The 27,372-nt window shown below is 58.3% G+C and overlaps 1 protein-coding gene across 6 annotated transcripts; it reads right to left on the reverse strand.

Annotated features, from left to right (window-relative positions):
* Positions 1–4,820: 4,820 nt before the first annotated feature.
* On the reverse strand, positions 4,821–24,570 carry Nadk (NAD kinase). 6 transcript variants are annotated; one of them, XM_087214552.1, is made up of 12 exons: positions 24,394–24,570; positions 15,233–15,430; positions 12,683–12,766; positions 9,488–9,617; positions 8,460–8,568; positions 8,297–8,382; positions 7,903–8,005; positions 7,221–7,369; positions 7,048–7,147; positions 6,822–6,979; positions 6,410–6,492; positions 4,821–6,198 (listed from the first exon to the last, which is right to left on the reverse strand). In XM_087214552.1, the coding sequence occupies exons 2-12, from the start codon at positions 15,403–15,405 to the stop codon at positions 6,033–6,035; spliced, it is 1,341 nt and encodes a 446-aa protein (XP_087070678.1). In that variant the 5' UTR covers positions 15,406–15,430; positions 24,394–24,570; the 3' UTR covers positions 4,821–6,032. The 6 variants fall into 6 exon arrangements, with proteins under 6 accessions (XP_087070678.1, XP_087070680.1, XP_012920586.1 ...); XM_087214554.1 differs by lacking the exon at positions 24,394–24,570 and adding an exon at positions 23,886–24,043 and having other exon boundaries at positions 7,048–7,121; XM_013065132.3 differs by lacking the exon at positions 24,394–24,570 and adding an exon at positions 23,886–24,042.
* Positions 24,571–27,372: the final 2,802 nt, after the last annotated feature.

Here is a 27,372-nt window from a genome sequence, read left to right on the forward strand (position 1 = left end):
ACACCTAGGCATCTCCTGTCCCTCCTGTGTCCCTGGCCCCACAGCCCTGGGCTCTGAATGTGCAGACAGCGCCCATTTCCGAGGCTGCACAGGGCATGGGCACCCTTTCCCCATGAGGACACCATGCCGCTGGTCTTGACCTGAATTTGCTGGCGTTCAAACTTCTCCCTTTGGCAGGAGCCCAAGAAGTTGAATTTTTGGGTGAGAGAATATAGACTGAGCCGAGCACAGTAGGATACTCCTGTCACCCTAGCTACTTGGAAGGCTGAGGCAGGTGGATCACAAGGGGAGAACAGGCTGGGGAATTTAGCCAGAAAACCTGCCCCTGAGATGAGGGCTAGGGAGACGGTGGGCGTGGTGGAGGCTGGCAGCCAGGGAGGCGCCGACATTTTAACGCCTCGCCCAGGCACACGCACCACTGGGGAGGTGGGGGGTAGTTGTAAGAGGACTGGGCTAGCATTTCTCAGGAGGCAGGCTGGCTGGCTGTCGTCTGCTGTTCTGGCACTGACAGGCAGAGACAAGCTATTTGGGGTGGCCTCTGTCTCTCTCATGTTTATATATATGGTCTGTTTCATTTTGCTTTTTTTTTTATCTTGGTTTTTGAGAGAAGGTTTCACTACATAGTTCAGGCTGGCCTCAAACTTGTGACAATCCTCCTGCCTCAGCCTCCCGAGTCCTAGGATCACAGGTGTGCACCACCACCTCTGGTGGTCTTCTTTTCCCTACCAGCTTGGGGTCAGTTTTGTGGTCAACAGCCAGTTTCTGGAATCAGCTCAGAAAAACAAGCAAGTTGCAAATTTCCAATGATGAATGTCATTATATTGTATACCTAAAATGTACCAATAAAATAAAATTAAAAAAAAAAAAAGCAAGGTCACAGGTGTGGTAGATTAACTAATGGCCAACTTGGAACATCCCCTGAGTTGAATAGCTGAATGGGTGTGGTCTGGGTGTGGAAGACCTACCTGAGGTTGTTGCCAATGGCGGAAAAAGAGAACTGGAGGGGACTGGTTTTCTTGGGAAGGCTTGCCGCCGCAGCTGGTTTTCCTGAGGTGAACTCGGCTGTTCTCATTGTTGGAGGAGCTCGGGGCCTCGCTCTCTCGGGGAATGGCTGCTGTTCTCTTCAGGGGAGCTCTGGTCTTCACTGTGAGTGTCACTTCCTGGCTCCAATGCGGATCCCTCAGCTGGTGGCACAAACCCTTCACAACACCCCCATCACCACTAGGCTCGGGCTTTCTGGCTTCCACCCTGGCCTTTGGGCCTTCCCGGGGCAGATCCTCAATGCGGACTTGCATGAGACATTGCCGTGGGCTCCAGGCCTCTGGCTGGACTCCTGGGGGACACTGCCTGGGACACTAGGCCTTCAGCCGGAGTTGTGCGGGACATTGGTGTGGATCCAGACCCTCAGCTGGATTCTCTGGGTCTCTGGTGCATGGACAGGTCTCTTGTACTCCTGTGCATTTGACTTTTTGGGTGAATATCATGAAATAATCCTATAAATTATATTTCCTGAATGAAACCTATTCCCTTGCAAACCCTGACTACAACAAAAGGGAGCCATCGCAGTGCGGCATGCCTGTAATACCAGCACTCTGGGAGGCTGAGGCAGTAGGATGGAAAGTTCAAGGTCACCCTCGGCAATTTCCCATCTTAGAATAAAAAGTATATAAAGGGCTGGGGACGTAGCTCAGTGTGAAGGTCCTGGGTTCAATCCCCAGTACCAGAAAAACAAAAACAGGGAAGAGCTAGGTGGAACCACTGAAGGATGCAATCTTCAGTGCATCTTGGCCTCCCATCCCAGCAGTTCCTCAGTCTCTAGGGATTTGGATTGCCCTGCATCCCAGCTGCTTTCTGCTCAACTGGGATCAGATCCCAGCTAAGGAATGGAGTACTTTAGCCCATGTTGGGCAACAGGGCAGCTCCCTGGCAGGGTGGGAATAGCTCCGGACGCTCTGCTGCAGCTGGGCCCCGTGCTGGAGCCAGGGAGGAAAAGCACCTTTAGAAACTGGAAGACAGAGCAGAGGGTGAGGAGCCAGATGGGCCCTGGTGCCTCTCCCTCCAAAGGGGCCTGGACCACTGGGCGGCAGAATCAGGAGTCCTGGAAGCCGTGGGGGCCTAGGGGAGGGGCTGCCACCTTCCGGACTTGCCCCCACTGGGCAGCCCTGGACCCCACACCTCCAGGCCCAGACCCTCTGGTCCTTCTGTCAATGGGGGCCCCTGAAGCTGCCGTCCCCAGAGGGACAGTGAGGACAGGGGGCCCTGGAACCCCCAGGGTCTGTCCTGGTCCAGTGGTTGGAGAAGGGACACCACCCGCCTGTAGCCCTGAGCCAGCCCCCACTGGTGGTTACATTATCCTCGCCTGCGCTCAGAGCTCAGGGGCCAGAGCCTCCGCTTTCCACTGGTCCACATGGCCACTGCAGTGCCTCCTCCCAATGGCTGCCCCCTCACTGTCCCTCCCTGGGTACCAGCTGTGGCGTCTTCCTGAGAGTCCCTGGCCAGGCCTGGGGATGGCCCGGGGGCAGCCGTGGCTCATTGGCCTGGGTGGCTGGACACGGTCCTCATCCGGAGTAGACACCTGCCCCATTGCGGATGCCCGGGCAGAGGGCAGCCCCTGCCCACCACCCCCACTGACCTAGCTCCTGCCTGCCTCAACTGAGGCCACAGGAAGCCCCAGGTGGCCAGGGCAGGGGAAGACCCCGCCTTCCCCAGTGCGTCTTCATCCACTTCCTTTTGCTGATGACAAAGCAGTTGTGGAAGAGAGGTTTACCCTGGCTCAGGCTCTGCCCAAGGTCAGGGGCCTCTGAGCCCTGTGGTGAGACAGGTGTGTGTGTCCTCTGCTTCCACCCCACCCTAGGACCTTATCTCAGCCTAATCACCCTGCCCCCCCCCTCCTGCTGAGCCCATAGTCCGATTAGATCCAGCTGCTATACTCCAGCAGCCTCGAACTTCAATACAGGAAGCTTAGAGGACACATTCAAAGCAGATCTAGGCCTGGGAAATGTCTGCCAGCCGGGTGTGGGCGTGGTGGTGCAGGCCTGTGACCCCAGTGCTGTGGGAGGCTGAGTCAAAAGCATCACAGTGGCCGGGGATTTAGCTCAGTGGTTTCACTGCCTGCTACCTAAGGGCAAAGACCCGAGTTCGATCCCTGGTACCAAAAAAAAAAGAAAGCATCACAGGTTTGAGCCCGCCCTGGGCAATTTGGGGGCTTGGCAATCTTTTTCTGTTTTGGTTCCAGGGATGGAACTCGGGACCTTACACTTGCGAGGCAGGTGGTGGAACTACTGAGCTAAATCCCCGGCCCAAGATCCTGTTTTGAAAAAAAATAGAAAGGGTTGGGGACTCAGCAGGAAGGTCCTGGGTTCAATTCCAGTACCACATACAGAAAAAGAGAAGTGGAAGCAGCCCGTGTGTCTTTCTGGACGTTCCTGTCTATCTCTCTCATCTGTGATTCTCTGTGGCTGTTCCTCATGTCTCGGTCTCTGTCCTGTCCATCTCAGTATCTCTGTCTCCGTCCATGTCATCTTTCCTGGTGGCCCTGCCTGGACAGAGAGCACTGGACCTTAGTCCCCAGGACTTCACGGGATATGGATGCGTCACCGTGCCCTGTGTCCTCCTGCAGTGCGTCCCCCACCCTGGCTGTCCCCGTGACCTCACTCCAAAGGGCACAGGCTTCCCTCTTTGGGTTTCTGCCCTGGTGGTGGAGGCTCCCAAGTGCAGTCCCAGATGGGCTCCTCCAGGGCAGCCTGTTTACCAGAGGGACGCCTCGTCTCTGAAGGCTGCCTGAGCTCTGGCCTGAGTCTTTCTGGGACAGAGTGATGGAAGTGGCAGGACTTCCTGGCCTTGCCAGGTCCTGTGTCCCCAGCCTCAGCCCCTCAGCCACCTGCACACGGCAGCTCTAGGCCTCAGCCTGGCCGGAGAAGGGTTGGCCATGCCAGGGCAGGGCAGGGGCCACTGCAGGTCCAGGGCTTGAGGCCCAGCCTAGCTCTGGGGAGCCCTAGGCCCTGGCTGCTGGTGCTTCAGGCCAGAGCCTTCCCAGGTTGCTGCTGACTGTGATGGGAGCTCTGTGGGGCTCTGGCCACATCTGTATCCCCAAGGGCAGGTTAAGGCTGTGAAGCCAACTGGTGTGCGCACCTGACCTGGGGCTGCCTCTGGGGCCCAGACCTCTGGCCAGCTGGCCCTGAGTCCTGGTCTCAAAGAGGCTGCAGGCCTCAGGCAGGAGCAGAGCGGCCTGTGCACCGGGGTTCATGAGGCCAGATCTGGGCGAGATGCTGCTTCACTGCACACAGGAGGTCCAGGGCCACGCGTGTGCAGGTAGTGACCCAGGCCGCTGGCCATCAACACCCTGCTTCCCACACGTGCCCAGCTGGCCTGAGGGCAGGGTGCAGGGCTGGCACTAGGCCCCACCCGGCTCCCTGGTGCTCGACCATGGCATTCACCCAAGGACGTGCGGGGCCTGGTGGCTGTGGCAGCCAGGCCCACCCCCGGGTCACATTCTGGTGTCCCCAGCTTGTACACACGTGTGGCACCGAGAGCCTCCCAGTGTGGCAGGAGGTGGCAGCCGCAGAGCCCGTGGCCAAGCTGGGCTCGTGGCCACCTGGCCCCAGGACTTAGGTGGTCTCAGGTCTTTTCCTGGGGATACCATGGCCCTTGGGGGGCCCAGCGCACCTTGTGTTCACTTCCAGCCCAGAACCCAGGGTCCCTGTGGGGCTGTGCTGGCCCACAGTGGGGAGGGGCTGGGGTGCCCGCCAGTGAGGACAGGGCCTCCGCTGTCCAGGTGCCTGGACCAGTTCCAAAGAGCCGGGAGAAAGTGGATCTTCAACTCTTTTTTACAAGTCTGTTTATTGAAAGGATCTGAAAATAGTAATAAGGCTTTCAGCAACAATTAACAAATTTCCAAGATATTAACAATATGAAACATTAAGAATTTACTTCAAAAATCCAAGGGTTCTCAGCAGCCCAGCAGCAGCTGACCAGGAAGTTTTGGCCACCACCCGCTTGCCGTCCACACCAGCGACCCAGTTCTGCATGGCAGGTCCTGCCCTGCTCAAGAAGGCAGGCAGGCAGGCGAGGACAGGCCTGGGCAGAGCCCCCAACAGGACGGTGGGACACTTGGTGAGGGAGGCAGGGATGGGGGTGCTGCGCACCAAGCCCGGGGCCTCTCGAGTGCTGGTGAGCACGTGCCCAGCTGGGACAGGGTCTTGGGAGGTCCACAGCAGGCCATGGACATGCGCTCCTCCTGCCTCAGCCCCACACCCAGTGAGGACCCCCAGGGAACAGACACTCGGAAAGAAGGTGCACAGGCGCTGGCTACACGGACCTCAGGGTGCCCTGGGAGCCTCCTGCCAGCGCCAGACACTGCAGCAGAGGCCGGCCCCGCCTTCCTGCCCCAGCTCAGCAGGTGGAGACCCCACTCAGGAGCAAAGGTGAGGGCAGAAGCTAGGCCACCCCAGCTGCCGCAGCCCTGTGGGCCATTCCCAGCAGCTGGTCGGGACACAGTGTAAACGGGACCCAGGACGGTCCCTCTGGCGGCAGCGTCACAAAGTGTGTACAAGAAAATATGTACGTAAGCACTTCAGAAAGTGTAAAAGAACCTCTAGAAAGTAAGCACAGGATTTAAAACATCTCCCGGAGCCGCTGCCGCCCAGTTGTCGGAATGTGGCGCCTGGGTGGCCCTGCCAGTCCACAGAGAAGCCTCGGAGGCCCCCAGAGTTGAGGGAAGAAGTTACAGGCCCAGGGGAAAAGCAGTGCTGCTGACGAAGACTTTTGGCTGAGACATTTATTTCGACATCAAAGGACAGACTCTGACAGACCGACTGGGAAGTCCTGGCCTGCAGTCACAAGGGCCCTGCTCTGGGGCGGCTAGGGCTCCCTGCCCAGTGCTCACTTTGCTTCTTCAGCAATGAAAAAAGTCAGATTTAAAAATGTTAAAAAGCTGATCTGGTCACAAAAGGTGGGCACAGTCCCTGCTCCGCTGCAGCCCGGCAGGACGGGGCCAGTGGGGAGCTCTGACACCCGCCGCAGGTGGGCACAGCCTAGCCCTCCTCGCCGTCCTCGGCTGCCTCCTCCTCTTCCTCGAAGTGGGCTTGCTTCTTGCGCACATTCCAATGCAGACACTGCGCCAGGCTCTCAAACCAGTCACTCACAGGGTCGTGGACGCAGATGGAGGGGAGCGGGTAGCAGGAGGTGGTGATGGTGATGCTGTGCAGGAGCAGAGCCCGCTGAGCCTGCGCCCACCCGCACACCCAAGCAGGGCCGAGGTGGGCCGGGCAGAGCCAGGACCCACATGCCCTCCGCGCAGCTCCCAAAAGGGCACACCCAGGTTCGAAGGGCAGGAGGACCAGGAGCTGGGGCCACCTGAGACCCTGGGCACCTCTGCCACCCCGTGCGGCATCCAGCCCACTGCCCACACCTGTCTCCATGGCGTATCTCCTGCCGCTTCCGTCCGTCCAAGGACACCCACGCAGTGTTCCTGGCTTCTGGTGACAGCGTGATCTAAGGGCCAGGTGGGGACAAGAGAGGGTCCTGGGTGAGGAGGACACTCAGGAAGAGCGCCAGGCCGCCCGGCTGGAGGGGGCCCTGTCTGCCAGAGCCCACGGCAGGGCATGGGAGCTCAGGGGCTGGGTACCCGAAGGCCTTGGGGTGGGGACACCTGGGCAGAGGTTTCCCCTCACTGCCCACAGGCGTCCCCACCCACCGTGGGCGCCCATCTGGCAGCTGAAAGCCTGCAAGAAACGCTGGCTCCATCTGCGCCCAGGCCCGGGGGACTCCCAGCACTGTGGACCAGTGACTCACACAGTGGAAAGGGAGGGACTGGCTCTGACCTTCAGCTCCACCCCTGCGGGGACCACGATGGGCCGGAAGGACAGCGAGTGAGGGCAGATGGGTGTGATCATGATGGCTGGCACGTTGGGGTGGATCATGGAGGCACCGGCCGCGGCCGCGTACGCCGTGCTGCCCGTTGGGGTGGACACGATCACTCCTGACGGGGACAGGGCGGGCGTCACCCTCGGCCTGCTTGGATGGAGGGCCCCAGGGCACCGGCCTTACCGTCGCCCTGCACCGTGGTGATGAGGTGTCCGTCCAGGTAGACATCCACGTTGGACAGGTACGAGGAGGGGCCCCTGTCGATCACAACCTCGTTCAGGACCTGGAGGGGACAGCGCTCAGACGGAGGTGGCAGGCAGGCCGGCAGCACAGGTGGGCCCCGGGGCCGCACGCACCTGGTACTGCAGGGCCTGCTTCCCGCCCTCGAGTGAGGGGCCTGGCAGCCCGTTCTCGCTGAGTCCGTTGTGCTCGGCCATCTTCTTGCTGCGGGGCTCCTTCACCACCCTGACCTTTAGCCGGCTCCGGAGCACCACGGCAGCGTTCCCTGCGGGCCAGAGGGGTCAGCAGGGTGTGGGGCGCGGGGAATGGGACTCCCCGTGCTGCTCCCAAGCACAGTGACACAAGAAGCAGGCCGCCTCTGCTGAACGCCAAGGCTGCTCCAGCCCGAATCTGCTTGTTGGCGACGTGGTGCCAAGCAGTCAAAATTTAGAAATCCCTTCTTTTTTGTTACGAGACGGGTCTCATTATGTAGCTCAGCCTGGCCTTGTTTGTTTGTTTTTTGGTGCCGGGGATCAAACTCAGATCCCTCCACTTGCGAAACCACTGAGCCAAATCCCCGGCCCTGCCTGGCCTTGAACTCACTCAGCAGCCCAGACTGGCCTTGAACTCGTGGTGATCCTCCTGCCTCAGCCTCCCGAATGCTGGGATGACGGGCCACCAGGGCTGGCAGAAATCCCTCAATCTTGAAGCTTAGAAAGCGCTGTTCTATACATCGTTATCAAAACGGCTACAAATGCCAAGCAGGGCAAGTGGAGGACAGGCCCAGGCTAGTGCTACGGGCTCTGAACCCCAACGCACCTTCGATCACCTGGGTCAGCTGCGACTGGAAGCTCTTGAAGGTGAACGGGGTCAGGAAGCCCAGGGAGCCCAGGTGGAAGGCCATAACAGGAGGCACACTGCCCTGCGGGTGGGGACAGTCAGCCGGGGTCCGTATGGCCATGCAGAGGCCCCATCCCATCCATGGCAGCAGACCCTGGGCGGGCTCTGTTCTGCAGACTGGGCCGTGGGGGCCCTGTGCACCCAGGGACAGGGTGGGGGACAGATGGGTCCAGAGGTGCAGGGCGGGCTGCTGTGGGGCCGGGTTCTGGGCGAGGGCTCCAGGTATGGGGGCCCTGGACCCGGAGGGCGGTGGCTCCTGTGAGCCCGGGACTGAGGAGCACCGGAGGAGGAGTAAGGAGCAGCAGGGCCTTACCTGGAACAGTGAGGAGGCGTACAGCAGGGTCCCGTCACCTCCCAGGCATATGATGAAGTCTATTTGGTTGGAAATGTCGTCGTAATCTACACGGAAAGCCAGCAGCACATCACGGCAAGCCCAGAGCCCCTGCCGGACACCGACCCCGGGCCGCGGGGCTCACCTTCCCGGAAGGTGCAGAACCTCTTCTTCACTGGTCCGAAGTTGTCGTCACATGCAATGGCAGGGTCCTCCAGCACCTTCTTCTCCACGTACACAATCATGCCATTCTCCTGCAAGCAGAGTGGTGCGCATGGCTGCTGGCGCCCTCCGGGTGGGGCTGACATGACTGGAATGGGGCCCCGGAGGCTTCCACCTCCGAGGAAGGAGGAGGGCGGTGTTGGGCGGCGGCCTTCGGGGCTGTGCGGTCAGAACAGCTCCTGGGCCCTGGTGGCTTTAAGAGGAGGGGCCAGAAGACATGCATGCCATCTCTAGCCATGGTGCCCGCCAGCGAGGAGGGCCACCTGGCCACCGTGCTAGCAACCAGACGTCGGCAGAGGCCCCTCCAGGACCAGGTGCCCTGACCAGGCCTCCTCGTCTGGGGAGCTGTGTGCCTGCACGCAAAGCCATGACATGGTTTAGACCTGAAGCATGCCCTGCCTCGTGCGCTCAGAGGAGGAGTTTTCGGGAGATGCAGACCAGGGGATCCTGGGCGTGCACGTGGTGGGGTCTTTCGGCCCACGCACTCTGTCTGCGTGGGTTGAGGATCTACCCTGCCCCACCCTGCACTGCACTGCCTCTGACTTGGAGCAGCAGCCTAGGGCTGCACCCCGAGGGACTCTGAGTCAAAGGAACCCTTTTCCTTTAGGTTGTAGATGCCAGGTTTGTCCCAACAGCACAAAGCTGACAATGACACAACTTCCCAGCGGTACTGAGGGGACATCTAGGAGGTGCTGAGGCCACAGGCGTCATGCCAGGGCCACCAGCACAGGAGCGGCCTCACGGAGGTGGGGACGCTCCTCAGGCTCCCTTCCCCAGCACCCCCCCCCCCCCCGCCACATGGAGACACAGCAGGGCGCTCACTGGAGGGACCCAGGCAGTTTCCAGATGTGCGGGCCAACAGCATCGTGTCTATGCCCTGTGTGTGGCATTCCCTCAGAGCTCCCAAGCCCTGCTCCACGTCCCGGGGACCCCACCCGGCACCCAACTCGCCTCCATGAGGTACATGCAGAGCTCCTTGAAGGGCTGAAGCAGGCTGGCATCTCGGATCTTCTTGATGACGAGCACACTCTTCGGGGACTTGTTCCACGTCAACCGCTGGCTCGCAGGGTCCTGAATGTGCCTGAGAGGAGGGGAGGAAAAGGCTCTGACTTGGAGAAGGAGAAATCCTCAGCGACAGCAGGCCCTGCAGCCTGGCGCTGGGGAGCCCCCCCTGCTGTGCCAGCAGACTTGGGGGACCCCAGCCCACTCCAGCCACGGGCCCTACCTGTGCCGCTGTCCACTGCACCCACTGCTTGCCCTCAGGCCAGCATGCAGGCCTCTGGGGCCTCTGGAGCCAGGACCGAGTGGGGCCCAGGAGGGAGGCCCGGGCAGCCTAGGTCCCCACAGACGGCTGCCAGGCCCAGGACCCTCAGGACACACAGCCCCTCCTTGCAGTGACACTGTGGGAACTTAGGAGACCCTTGATTTTTCCAGAGAAACCACTGGTGTGTTTTTTTTTTTTTGGAACCGGGTCCCTGCGCTTGCGCAGCAGGCAGCGAAACCACTGAGCTAAATCCCCGACCGGAGAAACCACTGGTTTAAAAGGCGGCAGAAGCACTGCAAGTGTGGGCTTTGGATCTCTATAGCCCTCGGGGGGCCACTGGCACTGAGCCCGCTTGGCCCCCTCAGACTCAAAAGTGACTGTGTATGGGCACCAGCCAGGGTCCGGGTGTTTTTCCCAAGGCCAGGGCCCAAGTGGCTGCAGCCTCAGGGACACTGGGAGTGTGTGGGCCGCGAGCCCCAGCCCGTCCCATGCAGCTGTGGCAGGGCCTCACTCCATACAGCCCCGGCCCCGCACACTCTTGAGACTACAGTGCTGGCAGTGGAACGGGGGCCTTTCCAGCCCAAGCGTCCAACCCAGAGGCCTGCTCTGGCCATTCTCTGCTGGCAGTGGCTTCTCCAGGACAGTGAGTGACATCCCACTGGCAGCTTGAACGACAGCAGCAAGTGCCTCCCCTGTCCTGTCCCTGACACGCCACCCACAGCAGGCACAGCACTCACCCCTCCCAGGTGCTTCTGGGAGCCGAGGGGCCGCCCATGGCATCCTCTCTGGCTCCCTCCTGCCTGGTCACTCACACAGCGCACGACGTGGCCTCCACCTCTGAGGAGATGGCCGCATCCACAGCATCCTAGGCCTGCTCCGCCAGGGGGGACAGATGCTCACGCCGCCCTGCCCTACCAGCACGTGCCCAGTCTTGCATCTATATGACGAGCCTAATGCCCGAACCCTACGGACTAAGAGCAAGACACACTTATCAGACTTGTCAAAGGTCTCACAGAAGGTGAAGCAAAACGGCTTCCTGAAATTATGAAAATCAGAACAATTTTCTTACTGTGAATACTACCCTTTTGCCCAACTGCCTACTTAAAAGAGTGAGGGGGAGAAAGACCAGGGTAACTGACAGCAGAGGGCTCTGCTCCAACTAGCTGCCACCTTGTCCTCCAGCCCCGCTTGGCCTGTGGAACTGGAACCAGAACTGGAACCTGCAGGCCCAGCCCTGGGAGGCTCTCAGGCTACCCGGGTGAAAGGGTGTCAGGTGAGAGGTGTGCACTCCTTGAACCCTGCTGGGCTGTGGCTTCCGGGAGGCAGTGTGGGTGGCCACCCAGCACACAGCCTGCCCCACCTGGTTGCCCAGGAAGGGACTTTGTCAGCCCCGGGGCCCTGCAGGCCCAGTCAGCATGGTCCCACATGTGGCAGGGGCTGGGGCCGATCCCCGCACCTGAACATGACCACAAACCAGTTCCTCAACTTCACTGGGTCACCTGCACAGCAGGGTGCTGCCCATCCAGGTGCACAGGGCAGGGCCCAGCCCGCCCGGGATGGCTTCGAGGGAGGCCATGGACCAGGTGACCTGAGGGTGCTGGCGGTGCCACACACCCCAGCCAGCAGAAGTTGCGGGTAAGTAGGGAGTCAAAGGTTAGCTCCACACACTGGCCCTGCCCAGCCACAGGAGGTGGGCTGGGGCTGTGGACAGGGCTGGCCAGCATCCTGTCTCCCTGGGCACAGATAAGGCTGGGAGGCTCGGGGGTGGAGAAGGCCACTCGGCTGGGCAGATGCTGGGCTGCCGGCCTGTAGGAATGGCTTGGAAGCCACCCTGTGCCCTGGCTTGGGGAGCACCCAGCCCCGAGCACACCAACGAGCCACAGACTCATGCCTGGCCGCAGGAGCCAAGGGTAATGAAGGCGGAGGCTGGGAGGCCCCTTCCAGCCGTATGCAGGGAGCTGGGGGTGACAGGGAGGCTGGGGCAGGGCGAAGAGGAGACCGGGAGCCAAGTCTCACTGGGAGGTGGTGGGGCGGCAGGAGCTCTGGCTCAGGGATGGGGTGGACTTCAAGGCCACGGGTACAGCGGAGCCCACGTTGCAGGCAGGACCGGGGCCCAGGCTCACCCTGCCACCTCGCTGGGCAGCAGTCCCCACAAAGTCACTATGCCTGCAGAAAGTTCTGCTCAAAGTACTAGCACCAGTCAGTCCAGCTGACCCACCCCGGGGCAGGAGCCCCAGGCAGCACGGATCCCCCTGGAGGAGGTGGTGAGGACACTGCCAGGTGGGAAACAGGAACTGGGGACAGAACTCCAAGTTTGCAGACAGAAGCAAGGACATCAGGTCACTTTAGTGATTGTTTTAGTGGTTTTCCCCATAAAGCCCAGGTACTGGTATACCACTGTACACAAGGGACAAGCAGCTCGGTCGTCGTCCTCCTGGATCCACACAGAGCACGGGCCAGGGGCGATGCAGTGATGCCAGCGCTGGCTTTCAGGCAGCTCCTCTCCTGGGTGCTGTCAAGGCCACAGGCAGTGCCTGTGTGCCGAGGCCCTGGGCTTGGTCCCCAGTGCCGCAAAACCAAGATGGAAACCCAAGAGCCTGAACCGAGATGAGGCCAGTGAACGTCCAGTCTTGGGAGATGATCAGGAGATGCCAGTGTGTGAGCACAGGATGTGTCAGCCCCCAACTCTGGCCGTCAGAAGAGAGCACAGAGCCAGGCCCAGGCCCGCATGCTGTCTCCAGGCTGTCCAGCACTGGAGAAGCAGGCAGCACCGCCCCAGCCAGGCACTTGAATGCACTAGGGCTGCGGAAAGTGCCTGAGGGGACCTTGCCGAAAGGACTCGGGACACATCGCCTGCCCACCCACCTGCCAGGCGCACTTACATGATGGTCTGGGGGTTCTGCAGCACGCAGGCCTTTGGTCCAAACGTGGTCACTGGGCATGGTCCATGGAGAGAGCGCGTTCTCCTGTGGGGCGCAGAGGGGCTGCCGTCAGCGAGGGCATGTGGGCACTGACCAACCCAGGCCATGCTGGCTCCAGGGAGCAGGGTGAGCAGCACGTTATCAGCTCTGACCCCCTCAGATCTGCCCCGGTCTAGGGGCTCACCGGTGTCCTTGTGCAAGAGCACCAACTTCAAACCAAAGGAGTGCAGCCCCAGCCTGGCAGCCTCTACCCTGCAGAATGTGCCCGCAGGTCTTTGTACCTATGGCTGGTCTGAGGCCTTGGACAGCTCTCCTAAATCATCCGGATTAAAATTCCAAGGGAAATGTTCACTCTGGATTACAGCCTGACTTCCAAGAATTGGAGTGACTCAGAACATGCAAGCAAAGGGCTGTGCAGCATGCCTGCAGCCAGGGACAGCACCATCAGAGCCACCCCAGCTAGGTCACCACCACCACAGCTGTCCACATGTGAGGAGCTGCCAGCCCGCTTGCTCTCGGTGGCCCCATGTACTCTCCCATCCCGCTGCCCACGGAAGAGCTCTCCAGCCTCAGGGGCACCTCGTGGGCCCGTCTGATCCTGGCTGCAGGGCTGCAAACACCAGGGCTTTCTGGATGAGCACACTAGAGCTATTCCTACAAGACTTTGAAAAATCACGAGGAATAATATTATAGGATAGGACCTGTGGAGCTGAGGATTTAGCTCAGTGGTTCCACTGCCTGCGTAGCAAGCGCAAGGTCCCGAGTTCAATCCCGAGTACCAAAAAAAAAAAAAAAAAAAAAATGTGTGTGTGTGTGTGTGTGTGTGTGTGTGTGTGTGTGTGTGTGTGTACACAGGACCTGCCTACTGAAGCCCAAGAGGCCACGGGAAGGTGGTTCACTGCCCGCAGACCATGTCCTCCAGGTGGCCCCTGCACACTGCTCCACACCTCTCACTGGGGCCACCGCCACCACAGAGGCTGCCCCTGACCCTCAGACACCTCACAGGCTCAGGGTCCTGTGAAAAGGAACAGTGTTGTGCCAAACCTCACAGAAACACAAAGCCCCAAACCCGCGGAAACAAAAAGCCCAGAAGCAGCTCTGCCAAGAGCCCAGCAGTACAGACGCTGTACAGGGGCAGGTGCCGGTGAGACGTGCTGCACTGACGGCGGTGCGGCGTGCGCCAGGCATTGCACTGGCCACATGGCTCCGCTGAGCTGCCCTTGCTGGATGGAACCTTCACACCGCGTGGGGCTTCCACAGGTTCTGAAGAGACAGCTCGCTAAGCTCTGCTCGGTGAGATCTCTGAAAGGCCGGTGAGTGCTGATCTGCAGAAATGACCTGCATTTACCTAGAGTAGCAGTGGCAAACCTATGTCACATGCACCACAGCAGGCAGTTTGTTATCACTGAAAGCTAAAAAGGTTCACCTCACTGCCCCACAGGCCTGGTTTGTTTTTCAACTGGTACACAAAAACATGAAAGTTGTGCCGGGGATTTAGCTCAGTGGTTTCACCGCCTGCTGCACAAGTGCAAGGACCCAAGTTCAATCCTCAGTACCAAAAAAACATGAAAGCTGCAGATATCAACAGGGTACCACGTAATGTCTGACACATGTATACACTGCATAAAGTTTAAATCAAGTTAAAAGTTTATCTCTTCAGACATTTAGCAGTTCTTTGTGGTGAGAGCTTTCAAAATCCTCCCACTGGCTCTGACGTGTTCAGCACATAGCTGTTGTCCAATCACCATCCTGAGCAACAGGACTCCACCTCGCTTCTTCCTGACTGTAACTCAGTGCCAGGCCCACATGTTTGGTTTTTTTTTTGGTATCAGGGATTGAACTCGGGTCCTTGTGCCTGCAAGGCAGGCGGTGGAACCACTGAGCTAAATCCCCGGCCCCCCACATGCTTTTAAAAACTGTTTTGACCACAAATCCCCTTGCACTTTACAAGTCTAGCTTGCTCTGGAGGCTACACTGCAAGCTTCCACCTAGAAGTCACGTTTAATGTCACCAGAGACGAGAGTGACACCCCAGGAGCCACTGGAGCCACACACTGTCAGGCGGCTCTCCGAGGCCCAGAGCTGCTGCACAGGTGACACTGGGCAACTGCAGGTGTGGCCGGCTGGGCATTCAGGTGGCAGACGCACCGCCCGCAAGTGATGGCCACGGGCCCCAGGCCACGTGCAGTCTGCCTGTCCCCAGCCCCCAGCCGTCTCGGTGCACGGGACCCTCCTCTCCTTGCCAGGTCTGACACTGAGTCACCGCGGGCTCTGGCTGGGTAGATGTGTGCCGACGCAGAAGAAAGAGCAGCACCCATGGGCCATGGTGGAACCCGCTGTAACCCAGCACTCGGCAGGCTGAGGCAGGATCGCGAGTTCAGCCCACCCTGGGCTACACAGTGAGACTCCATCCCCCCTGCACGTGGCTCACGGCCCCTCGGGCCCCGCCTGGCAGCCCTCCTGGTTCCCAGCCCAGCTCTGGCGGGACACACGCAGACAGAACGGTGCCCACCTGAACTCCTTGGTGCTGCCCAGGGCGGGCGAGGCCGACAGGCTCCGGGACTTGGCCCGGCCGCGGACCAGGTGTTTGCAGCTCCAGCTCTCGTCACCCCGGCACTCGGGGCAGCAGTAGGCAGCCGTGTCTGGACCCAGCTCCTTGCTCATGTTCACCTTCGCTTGCTCCATTTCCACAGGTGATGGCTGAGAACTTCTGCCAGAAAAACAGACACCTTGATGCAACGAAATAAAGAAGTCAGCACACACGGAACAGGCACGAGGCACATGCCACAAGCAACCGTACGCTCGTTTCTGTGTTCTGCTGCCAGGACTGAACCCTGGCCCCATGCAGGCTGAGCCAACACTCCGATGAGCAGCACCCTAGCCACACACCCTCCTCGCTGGAAGAAAACAGCCAAAGTCCAATTTACCGAAGCACTTTGCAAACAGGCTGTTTCTACCTCCAAAATATTGCAGAACTCGGGATTCCACGCATGGCTTTGGGATGAATCTAGAGCTAAAAGTCAAAGAGCAAGGACAAATACTCAGGGCAGAGGTCATGGACAAATACCACAGGCCAGGCATGGGGCTTGCCTGGGGTGGGGATGCAGCAATGGGGGGGTGGCCCTTGCTCAGACAGGGGTTTGTGATGAAGAAGTCACACTGTGGACAGCAGGGCCGTGGACAAGAGGGGAAAGCATGGTGTGCATTCTCAAGTACTCAGCCTGGAAAGTGGAAGACGATGCATGTCGGGCTGAACCAGCAGGTGTGCGACTCAGCCAGCCTGGCACCAGGCAGCGAGCACCAGACTTAGCTGGTCAGGCCTGAGACTGCAGATCCGAGAGCTAGAAACCACAGAGCTTCGTGTCCCAACAGACAGAGCTGGGCAAGGACCGTCAGAGAACCGCCCACCCTGAGTTCTGGAACCTTCTCCCGAGCAGCTCAGGATCAGAGTGAGCCTCAGGCCTGCACGTGGACGGCCTTTCAGGGGACAGAGATGGGTGCAAATTGCCATGGGGGGGGCATTCAGAAGAGAAGACAAGGGGACTGGGCAGGGAAAAGACAAAGAGAAAGACAAATGAGCTAAGCGTTCAACTAAAATTAGAAATGGAATAAAGCAAGCCGGAGAAAAGCAGCAGTCATGAAAACTGATACATCAAAAAATAAAAATGGGCTGCTGCTTGCTGCCTTCTGCCTGCCCTGCCATGGACTGTTCCTCTTCTGCCAGGCCCCTCTGCCATGCCACCCTGCCTTGGTTGGAGACAGCTGACTATGGACTGAAAACGCTGCAAGCTGTGAGCTAAAATAAACCTCTGCTCCCTTAAAATAAATAATAAATAAAATAAGCACGCCTGTAACACCAGCACTTTGGAGGCTGAGGCAGTAGAACTTCTGCAAGTTTGAGGCCAGCCTCGAATACATAGTGAGCTCAAGGCCAGCCTGAACTACATAGTGAGACCCCAGCTCAAAAAATAAACATTTGATCCTCAGTACCAAAAAAAAGAAAGAAAGAAAGAAAGAAAGAATAAGGTTTGGGGAGAAACTATAATCAATGAACTGGTTTCAACCAAGAGACTGGAAGGGTTGCATTAGGGAGCCCCTCAATGCCAGATAGGAAAAAGAAAAGGGGACATCAGGCTCAGTGTCATGGCCAGGGCGGGTGTCTGGTGCTGCTCACACCAAGCCAGCCCAATCCTCAGGACGCCAGCCCTGCCCCAGGGAGAAAGAAGGAAGGCGACCAAATGCGAGGTTCCCCGCCTGAGAGCACTGCACCTGTACACAAGCACAGGGCAAGAGGGTCACCTCAGAAGACAGGACAAAGAACCGAGCCAGCGTCCCTCCCGATGGAACAATGCACACTTGGCAGGTGGAGGGGAGACGCAGCACCCACTGGGAAGGACAAGTGGGCACCACAGGCTGAGAGTCTGCAGTGGCCGTGGGGCGGCTCTGACCAGCTGTGGGCTTCTAGGAAGAGGCACCGAGGACCCTCTGAGCTGCCGGGTCTTGGACTGCAGCCTCCACTCCAAGAGACACAGTCGGTGGCTGGCGTCGCTGTCTCTGGTCTTCATCACAGGCAGACAAGGACATGGTGTGGTGGGCAGGAGGAAGGCCACAGGGGCCGAGGCTGTGATCTGGTGTGCGGGCCTCGAGTCCCCACCCCTGCCCGTGGCAGTCACCCGAGGAGCTTCCGGGCTGCCCTTTCCTATGTCCCCCTACCCAGATGAGGGCACGGGAGGCCTGGCAGTTACCCCCAGAGGGCTCCAAGGCTGGGCGAGGGTCAGCACCCTCCTCGCTTGGGCAACACTGACGTTCAGTGCAAATGTAAAACACTCAAGGAGAACAAGCCACAGGACACGCTGACACACTGGAGGCACAGGGAATAACGCAAGACACAAACAGAAGCAGGAAGACGGACACAGAATGAGTGAAACTGCACCTGCACTTCCTGATTTTCTATGTGGAAAGTCAACAAGAATCTACAAAAAAGCGAGTGTATCTATTATTATTATTTTTTTTTTTTTTGGTACCAGGGATAGAACTCGGGTCCTTGTGCTTGCGAGGCAGGTGGCAAAACCACTGAGCTAAATCCCCGGCCCTAAGCTAGTGTATCTAGTAAGAGAGTTCTAGGGAGTGTGCAGGAGCCAAACTCAATCTGCGGAAGACAATTCTCATTTATAAAGTAGCAAGGAATAGTAGGAACTGAGATTCTATAGACTGCTGACAGCAGCTGTGAAAGCAGGAAGCCCGAATCGATGCATCTGATGAAAGTTAAGACCAGAAGGAGATAGTGAGGAGACTCCAGACCTCAGTTCTCAAACGGAGCCAGATCCTACCCAAAGCCAACAGGATCCAAGCAGTTTGCTAGACAGAATGACAAGCAGATACTAAATTCTCTGTGGAGGGGCCGGGGATTTAGCCCAGTGGTTCGGGCGCCTGCCTCGCAAGCGCAAGGTTCCGAGTTTGATCCCCAGCACCAAAAAAAAAAAAAAAGAAAAACCTCTATGTGAAAATGTAGAGGATCTAAAATAGCTTTAAAAGCAACAAAAGGCTGAAAAGAACAAAGTCTTAAATTTGCAATCATTCTGCCTCCATCTCCCAGGTGCACCACCACACCTGGCTAGAAACCTTTTACACGTGTCCGGTAATGCGAAGGTGTCTTAGCCATGTTCCTCACTGTGAGACACAATACCAAACCAAAGAGGAGGTTTATTGTGCTCATGTTTAGCGTCCACAAGACATGGTGGGAGGACCTGGACGGAAGAAAGCTCTTCATGACCGGGTAGCAGAGTGAGGGGCCAGGAAGGGAGCTGCAACCTTCCAGGCCACGCCCCCAGGGCCAGGCCCTGCCTCCTACAAGCAAGCCAGCTATAATTTCGCCGGAATCCAACCACCTTCCAAAAGCCCCACTACAACCCCATGAGGCTTTGGGGGGACATCTAGGTGTAAACCATAACATTCCTGCCTGGCCCCCAAAAGACTCATGTACATCCCTTTATGCAAAATGCATTTAGTCCACCCTGACAAGTCACCAAAGCCCAGGATGGCTGAAAAGTCCAAAATCTGAGGCCTCAGGCAAACTCTTAGCTGTGAGCCTTACAAACGTTAAGTAAAGATGTACGTATAAATACGTGTGTCCTGTGCTGACACACAACAGCACAGCACCAACACTCCACTCCAAAAGGGTGGAGCAGTGGTGGGGACGAGAAACTCCTGTGACCCAGGAAGACCAGGACTCGGCGGGGCAAACCCTGAACCCCAGGTCCCTGGCCCAGCGCACAGGGCCAGCCGTGGTGAGACCTGAGCTCCAAGGGGGAGCTTGGGCCTGGCTCTGTGGCACTGTGTGGCTGCAGCCCTCAGGCCTCCTCTCTTGGGCTGGCTTTGCTCACTCCGTGAGGCTTTGCTCTGGCTTTGCTCATTCCATGAGGCTTTCCTCAGCCGATCCACACTCCTGGGGTCTCTACTGCACTTGGGCTGCGCATACCCACGGCTCACATATGGCCCTCTCAGGGACACGCTGCCTGGCTTCCCAGGCCTTCTGAAATCTGGGTGCAAGTTGTAAAACTAGCACCATGTGGCTGGCGCCAGGGTCTGCAACCAGCTCTAGGAGTGGCCAGGCCCTTTTACATCACAGCTGCAGGGGCCTCTGGGTGCCTGAACGGCTGAGCACTGTGAACCAATCCCTGCGAATCGATGCCCTAGGCTGCAGCTCTCCTCCAGCACGGTGCCCTGGAGCTTTCTTTTTCTTTTCTTTTTTTGTTGTTTTTGAGACAGGGTCTCACTATATAGTTTGGGCTGAGCTTGAACTCACTATGTAGCATAGACTGGCCTGGAACTCAGAGATCCTCCAATACTCATGCCTCAGCCTCCTGAGTGCTGGGATTACAGACCCATGCCCAGGTACCTCCTGAGCCTGCTCTTTACTGGCTGTTTCTGTCAGCATTCTGGTCTTCTGAGCTATGACCAGACTCTCCCATCAGGCTCAGCGCATAGCATTCCAGGGCTGCATCTTCAACCTTTCCAAATTCCCACAAAGCAATTGCAAAGGCTCTGAATCACATGGCTAGGTAGCATCACAGCAGCAACCCCACTTCTCTGGCACCAAAACCTGTATCAGTTAGGGTTCACTAGGGGAACAGATTTAATACAAAATAAATGTATGATACTAAATAAGCTAACAGTGGCTGTGGAGTCAGGGCGGAAGAGTCACAATGGCTGTCTACATGCTGAGAGTTGGGGGCTGCAGGGGAGGGTCAGAGGGCTGACACGCACTGCAAAGGCCGTGTGAGTCTGTGCCGGTCTGGGCTAGAAGGCTGAAGGAACTGCAGATGGACCACCAAGGTGATGGTGAAAAGTGGAGCTCCTCCAAAGAAGCAAAGGGCAGGCTTCCTTGTTCCCCTTTTTATTCCATTCAGGTGCAAACCTATTGATTGGCTTCACCCACATCCAGGGAGCCGGCTTCCTCCTCAGTCTGCTGCCCAGGTGTCAGTCATGCACAGACACGCCCACTGTGCTCCACCAATCCACCAGGTGCTTCTTAATCCACTCACACTGACATCACAGAAGGATACCAGCTCCTCCTCCTCAGACTCAACTTCTACAACTGTTCACTCAACACAAGCCCTGACCCTACACAACCAGCTAGGGGCTCTGCCGAAGTTCAGTTCTGAATCCATCTACACCCTGAGGTCCTGTCAGGCCCCACGGGGCGACCGCTCCGTCCTCAGGGGGACCCCACTACAGACACCAGCTGTGGCCCATGTGACCTGGGACTCTTTTTTTTCCTTGAGGCAGGGCCTCACTAAGTTGCTACACTGTGCAGACTGGGCTCACACTTGAGATCCACCTGGCTCAGCCTCCCAGAAGGCTGAGATTACAGATGGCTGTGAGCCTCACCCCATCTCCGAGCTCAGTGAACTAGTGGAAGGCCCTCAAAACTCAGGGAGATGTGTTTACCGGGTAGTTATAAAGGATCTTACAAACGGTACAGATGCAGAGGTATGAAAGGGGTGTGGGGTGCCATGTGCTCCACAGCACAGCCTCCTCCAGGTACCTTCTCATGCTCAGCTCTCTGAACCCGGTTTTTAGGGTGCGATGGACTAATGGACAGCCATGCAGAGCTGTGACTGAACCACAGGATGTGACCCAATGCCAAGACGAGAGCAAAACCCTGCACCGCCTGGCTGCTCAGCTAGGTCACTGCTGGTTTGCGACCTAGGAGCTCTGATAATATTTAGTTGCTAAGACCAATTTACTGATTAAGCAGTGAGCTAGCTCATACAATAATCCTACTAAATATTAAAATCGGTTGTAAAGGGCCAGGGATTTTGCTCAGTGGTTTCACCGCCTGCTGCTCAAGCAAATGGACCCGAGTTCGATCCCCAAATCGACTGTAAAGTTCTAAATTATCTCCACAGTGTATCTTCTGACAACTGTCAAGTCAAAACTTGCATTTAATGCACTTCTCTGGCATGTTAACTTTTCTCCCCTTGGGGTGCTAGGGCTGCAACCCCTCCAGGGGTCTCATGCATGCTGGGCAGGTGCTCACCCCTGGGCTATATCCCCAGCCCAAGCAATGTTAACTATTTTAAAAGGACTCAATTCTAATTCCATCTAAGTGTATTTAAATTTCCTAGAGCAGAAACTTGCTGTACAAAAGATTTTGCATTATGAGGTTTGCTAGGAAAAAGCACTGGAGCACATCTGTAATCCCAGCTACTCCGGCTCTGAGGCAGGAGGATTGCAAGTTTGAGGCCAGCCTGGAGAATTTATGGAGACCCTGCCTCAGAATAAAAAGCAAAAAGGACTGTGGATATAGCTCAGTGGTCCAGTGCCTCTGAGTTCAGTCTTCAGTACCAGGGAAAAAAGCAAAAAACAAAAAATTCATACAAAGCAGTGAAGAAAAACATCCTGATGTTAATAAATAAACATACAACAGACATGAACAAAAGTCAGATAGAGAAATATAAACACAATACACACGAGGTCCCATGCAGGCTCAACAAATACATGTTGAAAAAGCCAACGAAAAGGAAAGCCTATCTAGTGGCAGAATGAGGAAGCGGCCAACCTCCTCCGTCACCTGGACTGGAGCACTCAGTCGCCTCACCTCCCCAGCTGGAGGGCCAAGGGCACTCGCATGACAGCACGGGGACCCAGAGAGGCTTCTGGGACATTCTGTGCTGCCCTGCTGGGGATGTGGATTTGAAGGCAATGGTCTCTCCAGACACCGCTCCGTCCCCGTGCACTGGGCGATGGGGCAGGGTCACTCCATGTTCCACTGCAGTGTGTGGCACCCTCATGCTCCCCACACCAGCTTGGCCATGGCAGGTTAGGTTCTCAAATATAAGCCACCAGCACAAGCTACAGGCATGTGATCCTGCGTGACAAAGTGAACCCTGTCCAGGAAGGAGGAGCCATGTGGTGACTGACAACAGGCATAAAAGAACCAGTCTCCTGTCCTGCCACTCCCAGGCCTGCCAGGTGCTGGGCTGTTGTGCAGAGAGCGGCTCTTCCTGTGGTGCCTCCACACCAACAGGCCCATCACCATCTGGTCCTTGTTCTCCCCGGGGAAACTAAACTCAAGAGCCTGTTCCCTCACTCATCACACACTTCCCTCTCCTCTGCCAGCTACCTCCACTCCACAGGAAGTGGCCTAGGGCAGCCGCTGCATTCCATCCCAACTTGTCTCTCTGGCTACCCGGGAGGCCACTTATGAATGAAACCTAACTACTGACTACCACCGTTTCCAGAGGAACTAAACGCCAGAGACAAGCCAGGCATAGGACACCTGTAACCCCACCTACTCTGGAGGCTGAGGCAGGAGGACTGCAATTTCAAGGCCAGTCTGGGTAATTTAAGGAGACTTTGTCTCAAAATAAGAATACAAAAGGGAAAGGGTTGGGATACAGCTCACTGCCCCTGGATTCAGTCTCCACTATGAAAACAGACCCAAGCACAACTAGCAGCACTGCTGATTGTTTTTCGGCAACAGAAACTCACAGAAGAGTTGAAGAAGAAAAACAGAACCATTTTGAGGGCCACCTTAAATGAAGCTACTGCGTAAGGCACGTCCGCAGCTGTCAATGACCCCACAGCCTGGATAAGAGTGGGATGGGGGGCTGGAGGCACTTCGGGAGGGCGGGTGGTGCTCACTCCTGGTGTGTCTGGGTGGGTTGCGGTGATGTCTGTGGGGGGGGGGGGTGCGCCTCGGCTGGCTCTGCTTCCCTCCGGCCATGAACTAAGCAGCTGTTCTCCCCCACACCCTGCCGCCTCCAGGTCCGCAAGGACTGAGCCCTCAAGCCAAAAATCCTCTCCGCCTTTGCTGTGGGTGTGGGCACTGTGTCTGGTGACCACGATAGGAAAACTGACTAACGTAGGCGGTAGCACCATGATGGCCCCAAAGGCCACGCAAAGAACTGGCTCCTGAGGACCCAGAAGAAGCTTGGGAAGACAAACGCCCAGGGAAAGAGGGACCTTTGAACCGTGTCATTCAGCAGTTTAAAATAACCTACTTATTAAGGCAAACATGTCAGGCCCAGGCCAGCAGTGACAGGTGGAACAAACGCATAGGTTTTGAAAAGCCTTCTCTCAAGAGCCAGGAAGAATGAGTAAGTTTTGAACTAAAACAAAGTGGAGTTGCAAAACAAGAGAAAACGAACTTCCTACGGAGAGTCAAAGCCGAAAGCAACCCCAGGGGTTGGGGAGGGGCCCTCAGACCCAGGGGCACAGCACAGACCCCGCCTGGTCACACCTAGGCCACGGTGGCAGGGACTGAAGAGCGCAACCACAGGCGGGGGTCTGAAGGTTGGCAGGTGCCGAGCGCCGAGCTAAAATGGGACTTCAGAGAGTGCTACACCTGCCACCACTTTCACAGGCCCGGGCCCCTGCTGCGGACTTAAACCACCAGGGACGCGGGGCCCTTGGGTGCTAAGTTCTCCACACCCGCGTCCACTGAAGGCGCCGCCACATCCAGGCCCCAGCAGCTAGGGAGCAAGGACGGCTAGCGGACTGGCTGCCCCGCCGCCCCGCGCCCGTGCCCCGAGCACCCGTGCCCGGGCCGCCACCCCGTCCCCGCCCCGCCGCCCGGCTGCCCGGCCGCAGGCGCCCCCGAGGTGGGCAGAGCCGCCGGGCCGGGGCTGGCGTCGCAGACCTGGCCACCGCGCACTCACCGCCGCACCGGGGCATCTACATCCCGGGCTGAGCCCGCGGCCCGCCGCTACCTGGACCCCAGCGACGCTGCCGCCCGCCGCCCCATGGTCACCCGGACTGGCGCCAGCGCCGCCGAGCAGCTTGGGCCCCCGCGCCGCCACTGCGCAGGCGCGGCCTTCACGCATGCGCGCTGGCGTCGCGCACATGAGCCGCTCAGCCCGACCCGGCGGCGCAGCGCGGCGACCCAGGGTCCGGAGCCGGCGGGGATGGGCGCGGCCGGGCGGCCCAGCCCTGGCACTTGCGTCCCAAGCCGCAACGCGCGGTTCAGGGCACCCTGCACGGGCCGCGACCTCCGGTGCAGAACCCAGGAGGAGTGCGGCTCCCCACCGGGCCCACGCCCCACTCCTTTGCGCGGCTCCCCTCTCGGCTTCCGGCCCCCCTGTGCGCCCCTCCGGGGCCTGCGACCCGCTGCTCCCTGGAGCGCCAGCCCTGGTCCCCAGGTGTCCCCGGGCCTCCCGCAGCGTTTACCTGCGCACCCCGCCCTCTCCCTGGAAGGAACGGCTCTGTCCGTGGATGCTCCGCAGTGGGCCCCAAGGGGAACTGGAACGGGAGTGAAGGATGACAGGCCCTTTCTTAAAATCTGTAACTTCCCCGTGGGTTGTTTTGTAAACAGCTGCTTCCCAAAAGGGAAGTAAACTGGGCGTAATGACAGCCCTGTCGTTCCACCGCTCTGGGAGGCTGAGGCAGGAGAATCGAAAGTAAGGAGTCCAGCCTATGCATGTCTCAAAACGTTAAAAATATTTTTAGAAGGGCAGGGAATATAGCTCAGTGGGAAGGTCTTGGGTTCAGTCCCCAGTACCACGGAGTGACCACTAGCCACTCCCAGAAGAAGGCTTCAGCTCCTATTCCTATGCAGTTATTAGCGTAATGATGCTTGACTGACAGAGCTACATGCCAAGCATTGGCCTGGGTTCTGGGAAGGCGTGGGCGCCGAGGCACCCGCTTCTCCTCCGTCCGAGGTTGCGCAGCCCTTCCCTCGGAAGGCAGCTTACAGAGGCCAAGGCCAGCAGCAGCTGCACAGGCTGCTTCCCCATTTTAGCCAGGAAACAGCGCTGTGGTTCTTCAGCCGACCTGGTTGTGCAACAGCTCCGAGGTCCCATGAGACCCCCAGACTACTCAGGCCCCGGCGCGCACACCCTGGACAGGACCAATGACAACACCCGAGGCCAAGGTCCTGCCCAGAGGGTTGCCAGGGGAGTTTCACAAGGCTGAGTCCAAACCAGACGTGGTGGCGCACGCCTGTAATCCCAGCACTCGCCTGTAATCCTAGCACTCGGGAGGCTGAGGCAGGAGGATCCATGCAAGTTCAAGGTCAGCCTGGGCTGCACAGTGAGTTCAGGGCCAGCCTAAACTACAAAGGGAGACCCTGACCAAAAAACAAAAAACAAGGCTGAGTCCAGAGGGAGGGCGGGAACAGCGGGGACAAAGACCGCCTGGGGTGAAGGTGGGGGAGGAGCCCCAAGGCCGTTCCCAGGGAGAAGGACCTTCAGCCTCTGGGGATGGGGGCCAGGAGGGCGTGGCCAAGGGGTGATCAGGGCTGCTCTCACTTTCCCCACCTAGAGCTGCTTGATTCAGCTCTAAGGATAATTTAGCATTGTCATTGGGATTTCTTAAAGATGGCTCCCAAGGCTGAGTGGTGTGGGGCAAGCCTGAAACCCCAGCTACTTAGGAAGCTGTGGCAGGAGGAGCTCAGACACGAAGTCAGCTTGGGTGATGTAATGGGACTGTTTTAAAAGGGCTGGGATGTACCTCAGTGGTACAGCACTTGCCTAGCATGTGGGAGAGCCTGGATCTAACCCTCAGTATTGCTCCACCCCCCAAAAGGCCTCTGTGTTTACACTTCCCACTCAAAACCTGGGCTTCCTTTTCTGAGGGTTGAATGCCAGGGGGACACGAAGAGCTAAGAGGGAGAAGTGGGGAGACAGCTGGGGATCTGCAGAGCTGGGCTGTGTGGCTGATGCCCCTAGCTGGGGGCAGGAGCAGAGGGGTGCTCCGGTGCTGGCTGAACCCTTCAGGGTCAGGCCCAGGTCTGGTGGGAAGTAGCTGGGTTCTGCTGGCCTGCCTGCATGAACAGGGGAAGTGGCCAGGGAGGGTGGAAGCTCCCTGTGGAAGAGGTATGTCCTGGCTCTCCCGAGGTCACCTGGTCCACCCTCGGCCTCTGGCCTCCAGTCGGCACAGCTGGTATGGGGAGCACAAGGGAGACCTACCCAGCACTATCTGTGCCCACTTGTCTCCTGCTGGCACAGAGGTGCCCCTTCCCGAATGCCAGGCACACAGGACTCAGTGGGGAGGACATGCCCTGCCAGTGCTTGCCTTTTGGTGGGGCAGACAGATGCAGGAGTTGCTGGGGAGGGGAGATCAGCTTTGCCCAGGGACAGGTGCCCACAGGTGGAGGGAACAGATGCAGAGCCCTGGGGTTGGCAGTGATGGGTGTGCTCTCTGGTGCTAGTCCCTGTTCTCAGATCCTTGAGGCAGGGCTGGGGGGCCAGCACCTGAGGACAGGGAGTTGGACCCACTGGCCCACTGTCCACCTCAGAGATGGGGCAGAGCTGGCTAGAAGCTTGAGTATGGGCTGAGGGGTGGAGTCCCGTGGCGTGAACAGGCAGGGTGGGGCGGGGCTTGGCAGTAGAGGGCAAATAGAAGTGGGGAATACTGGGTGAGCGGCTGTGTGGAACAGCACGGCCGCCTCGGTCCATCGTCCCTTCCCCAGCACCCGCCATAGACAGCACCTCTGCTATGTGGGGTCCCTGTGAGGAAGAGGCTGGGTGCAGGGAGTAAAGTGGAAGAGATGAAAGGGCATGGCTGCCTGGCCATGGACAGAGCAACACAGGCCACTCAGTTGTGTGAGCCTGTGGCAGGGCAGGGGCAGATGACTGGGACAACACAGGAGCGAGCTGGGTCTGGGGCCACCCCAGGCAGCAGGAGGTAAGGGTGCAGCTCTGCCCTGTAAAGACTAATGCCCTCTGTGCAGACTTGAGCTGCCACCCAGAGTGGAATTACCCTTTGTTTTCCACACTGTGCTGGCCAACAGCACCGTCCAGAGTGGGCACCAGCTTTCGGGGGAAGATCTGCTGAGCAGGACAGTAGCCTTGAGAGGCCATCAGCTTTCGGGTTGTCTCGGCCAAGGCCAAGGGGAGACAGGGGACAGCCGGGGAGCAGCAGGGGGACTCCTCCCTCCCCCAGCCTGGGAAGGGCCTCTGTTCCTTGGGCTGGCAAAGGGTTCCCGTCTGAGAGGAAGTCTCAGGGGAAGTCCAGAGGAAGGTGAGGGAGGCCCGGAAAAGCCACAGCCTAAGCTGCCAGCTGCTCCTCCCTCAGCAGCCTGAAGCAGCCCCTGGGGACCCCAGCGGGAGGTGTCAGACAAGCAGGGCAGGAGTATCCTCCCGCTGCGGCTTTGCTGGAAGGATAAGGGGTCATTCTTCACGGAAGTGCCAGGATCCCATCATGAAG

Source organism: Heterocephalus glaber, unplaced genomic scaffold (assembly GCF_053883595.1).
Source record: "Heterocephalus glaber isolate CG9 unplaced genomic scaffold, H.glaber_assembly_v1.0 deba00001447, whole genome shotgun sequence".
NCBI classification, from domain to species: domain Eukaryota; kingdom Metazoa; phylum Chordata; class Mammalia; order Rodentia; family Bathyergidae; genus Heterocephalus; species Heterocephalus glaber.

What these genes read in the sequence shown, in the direction of transcription:
- Nadk (XM_004863824.4), bottom strand. An exon ending in GTTCTGCACCTTCCGGGAAG is followed by an intron (nt 8,383 to 8,459) that starts GTGAGCCCCGCG and finishes CTTTCCGTGTAG; the next exon opens with ATTACGACGACATTTCCAAC. An exon ending in CCGCAGGGGTGGAGCTGAAG is followed by an intron (nt 6,493 to 6,821) that starts GTCAGAGCCAGT and finishes CCTGGCCCTTAG; the next exon opens with ATCACGCTGTCACCAGAAGC.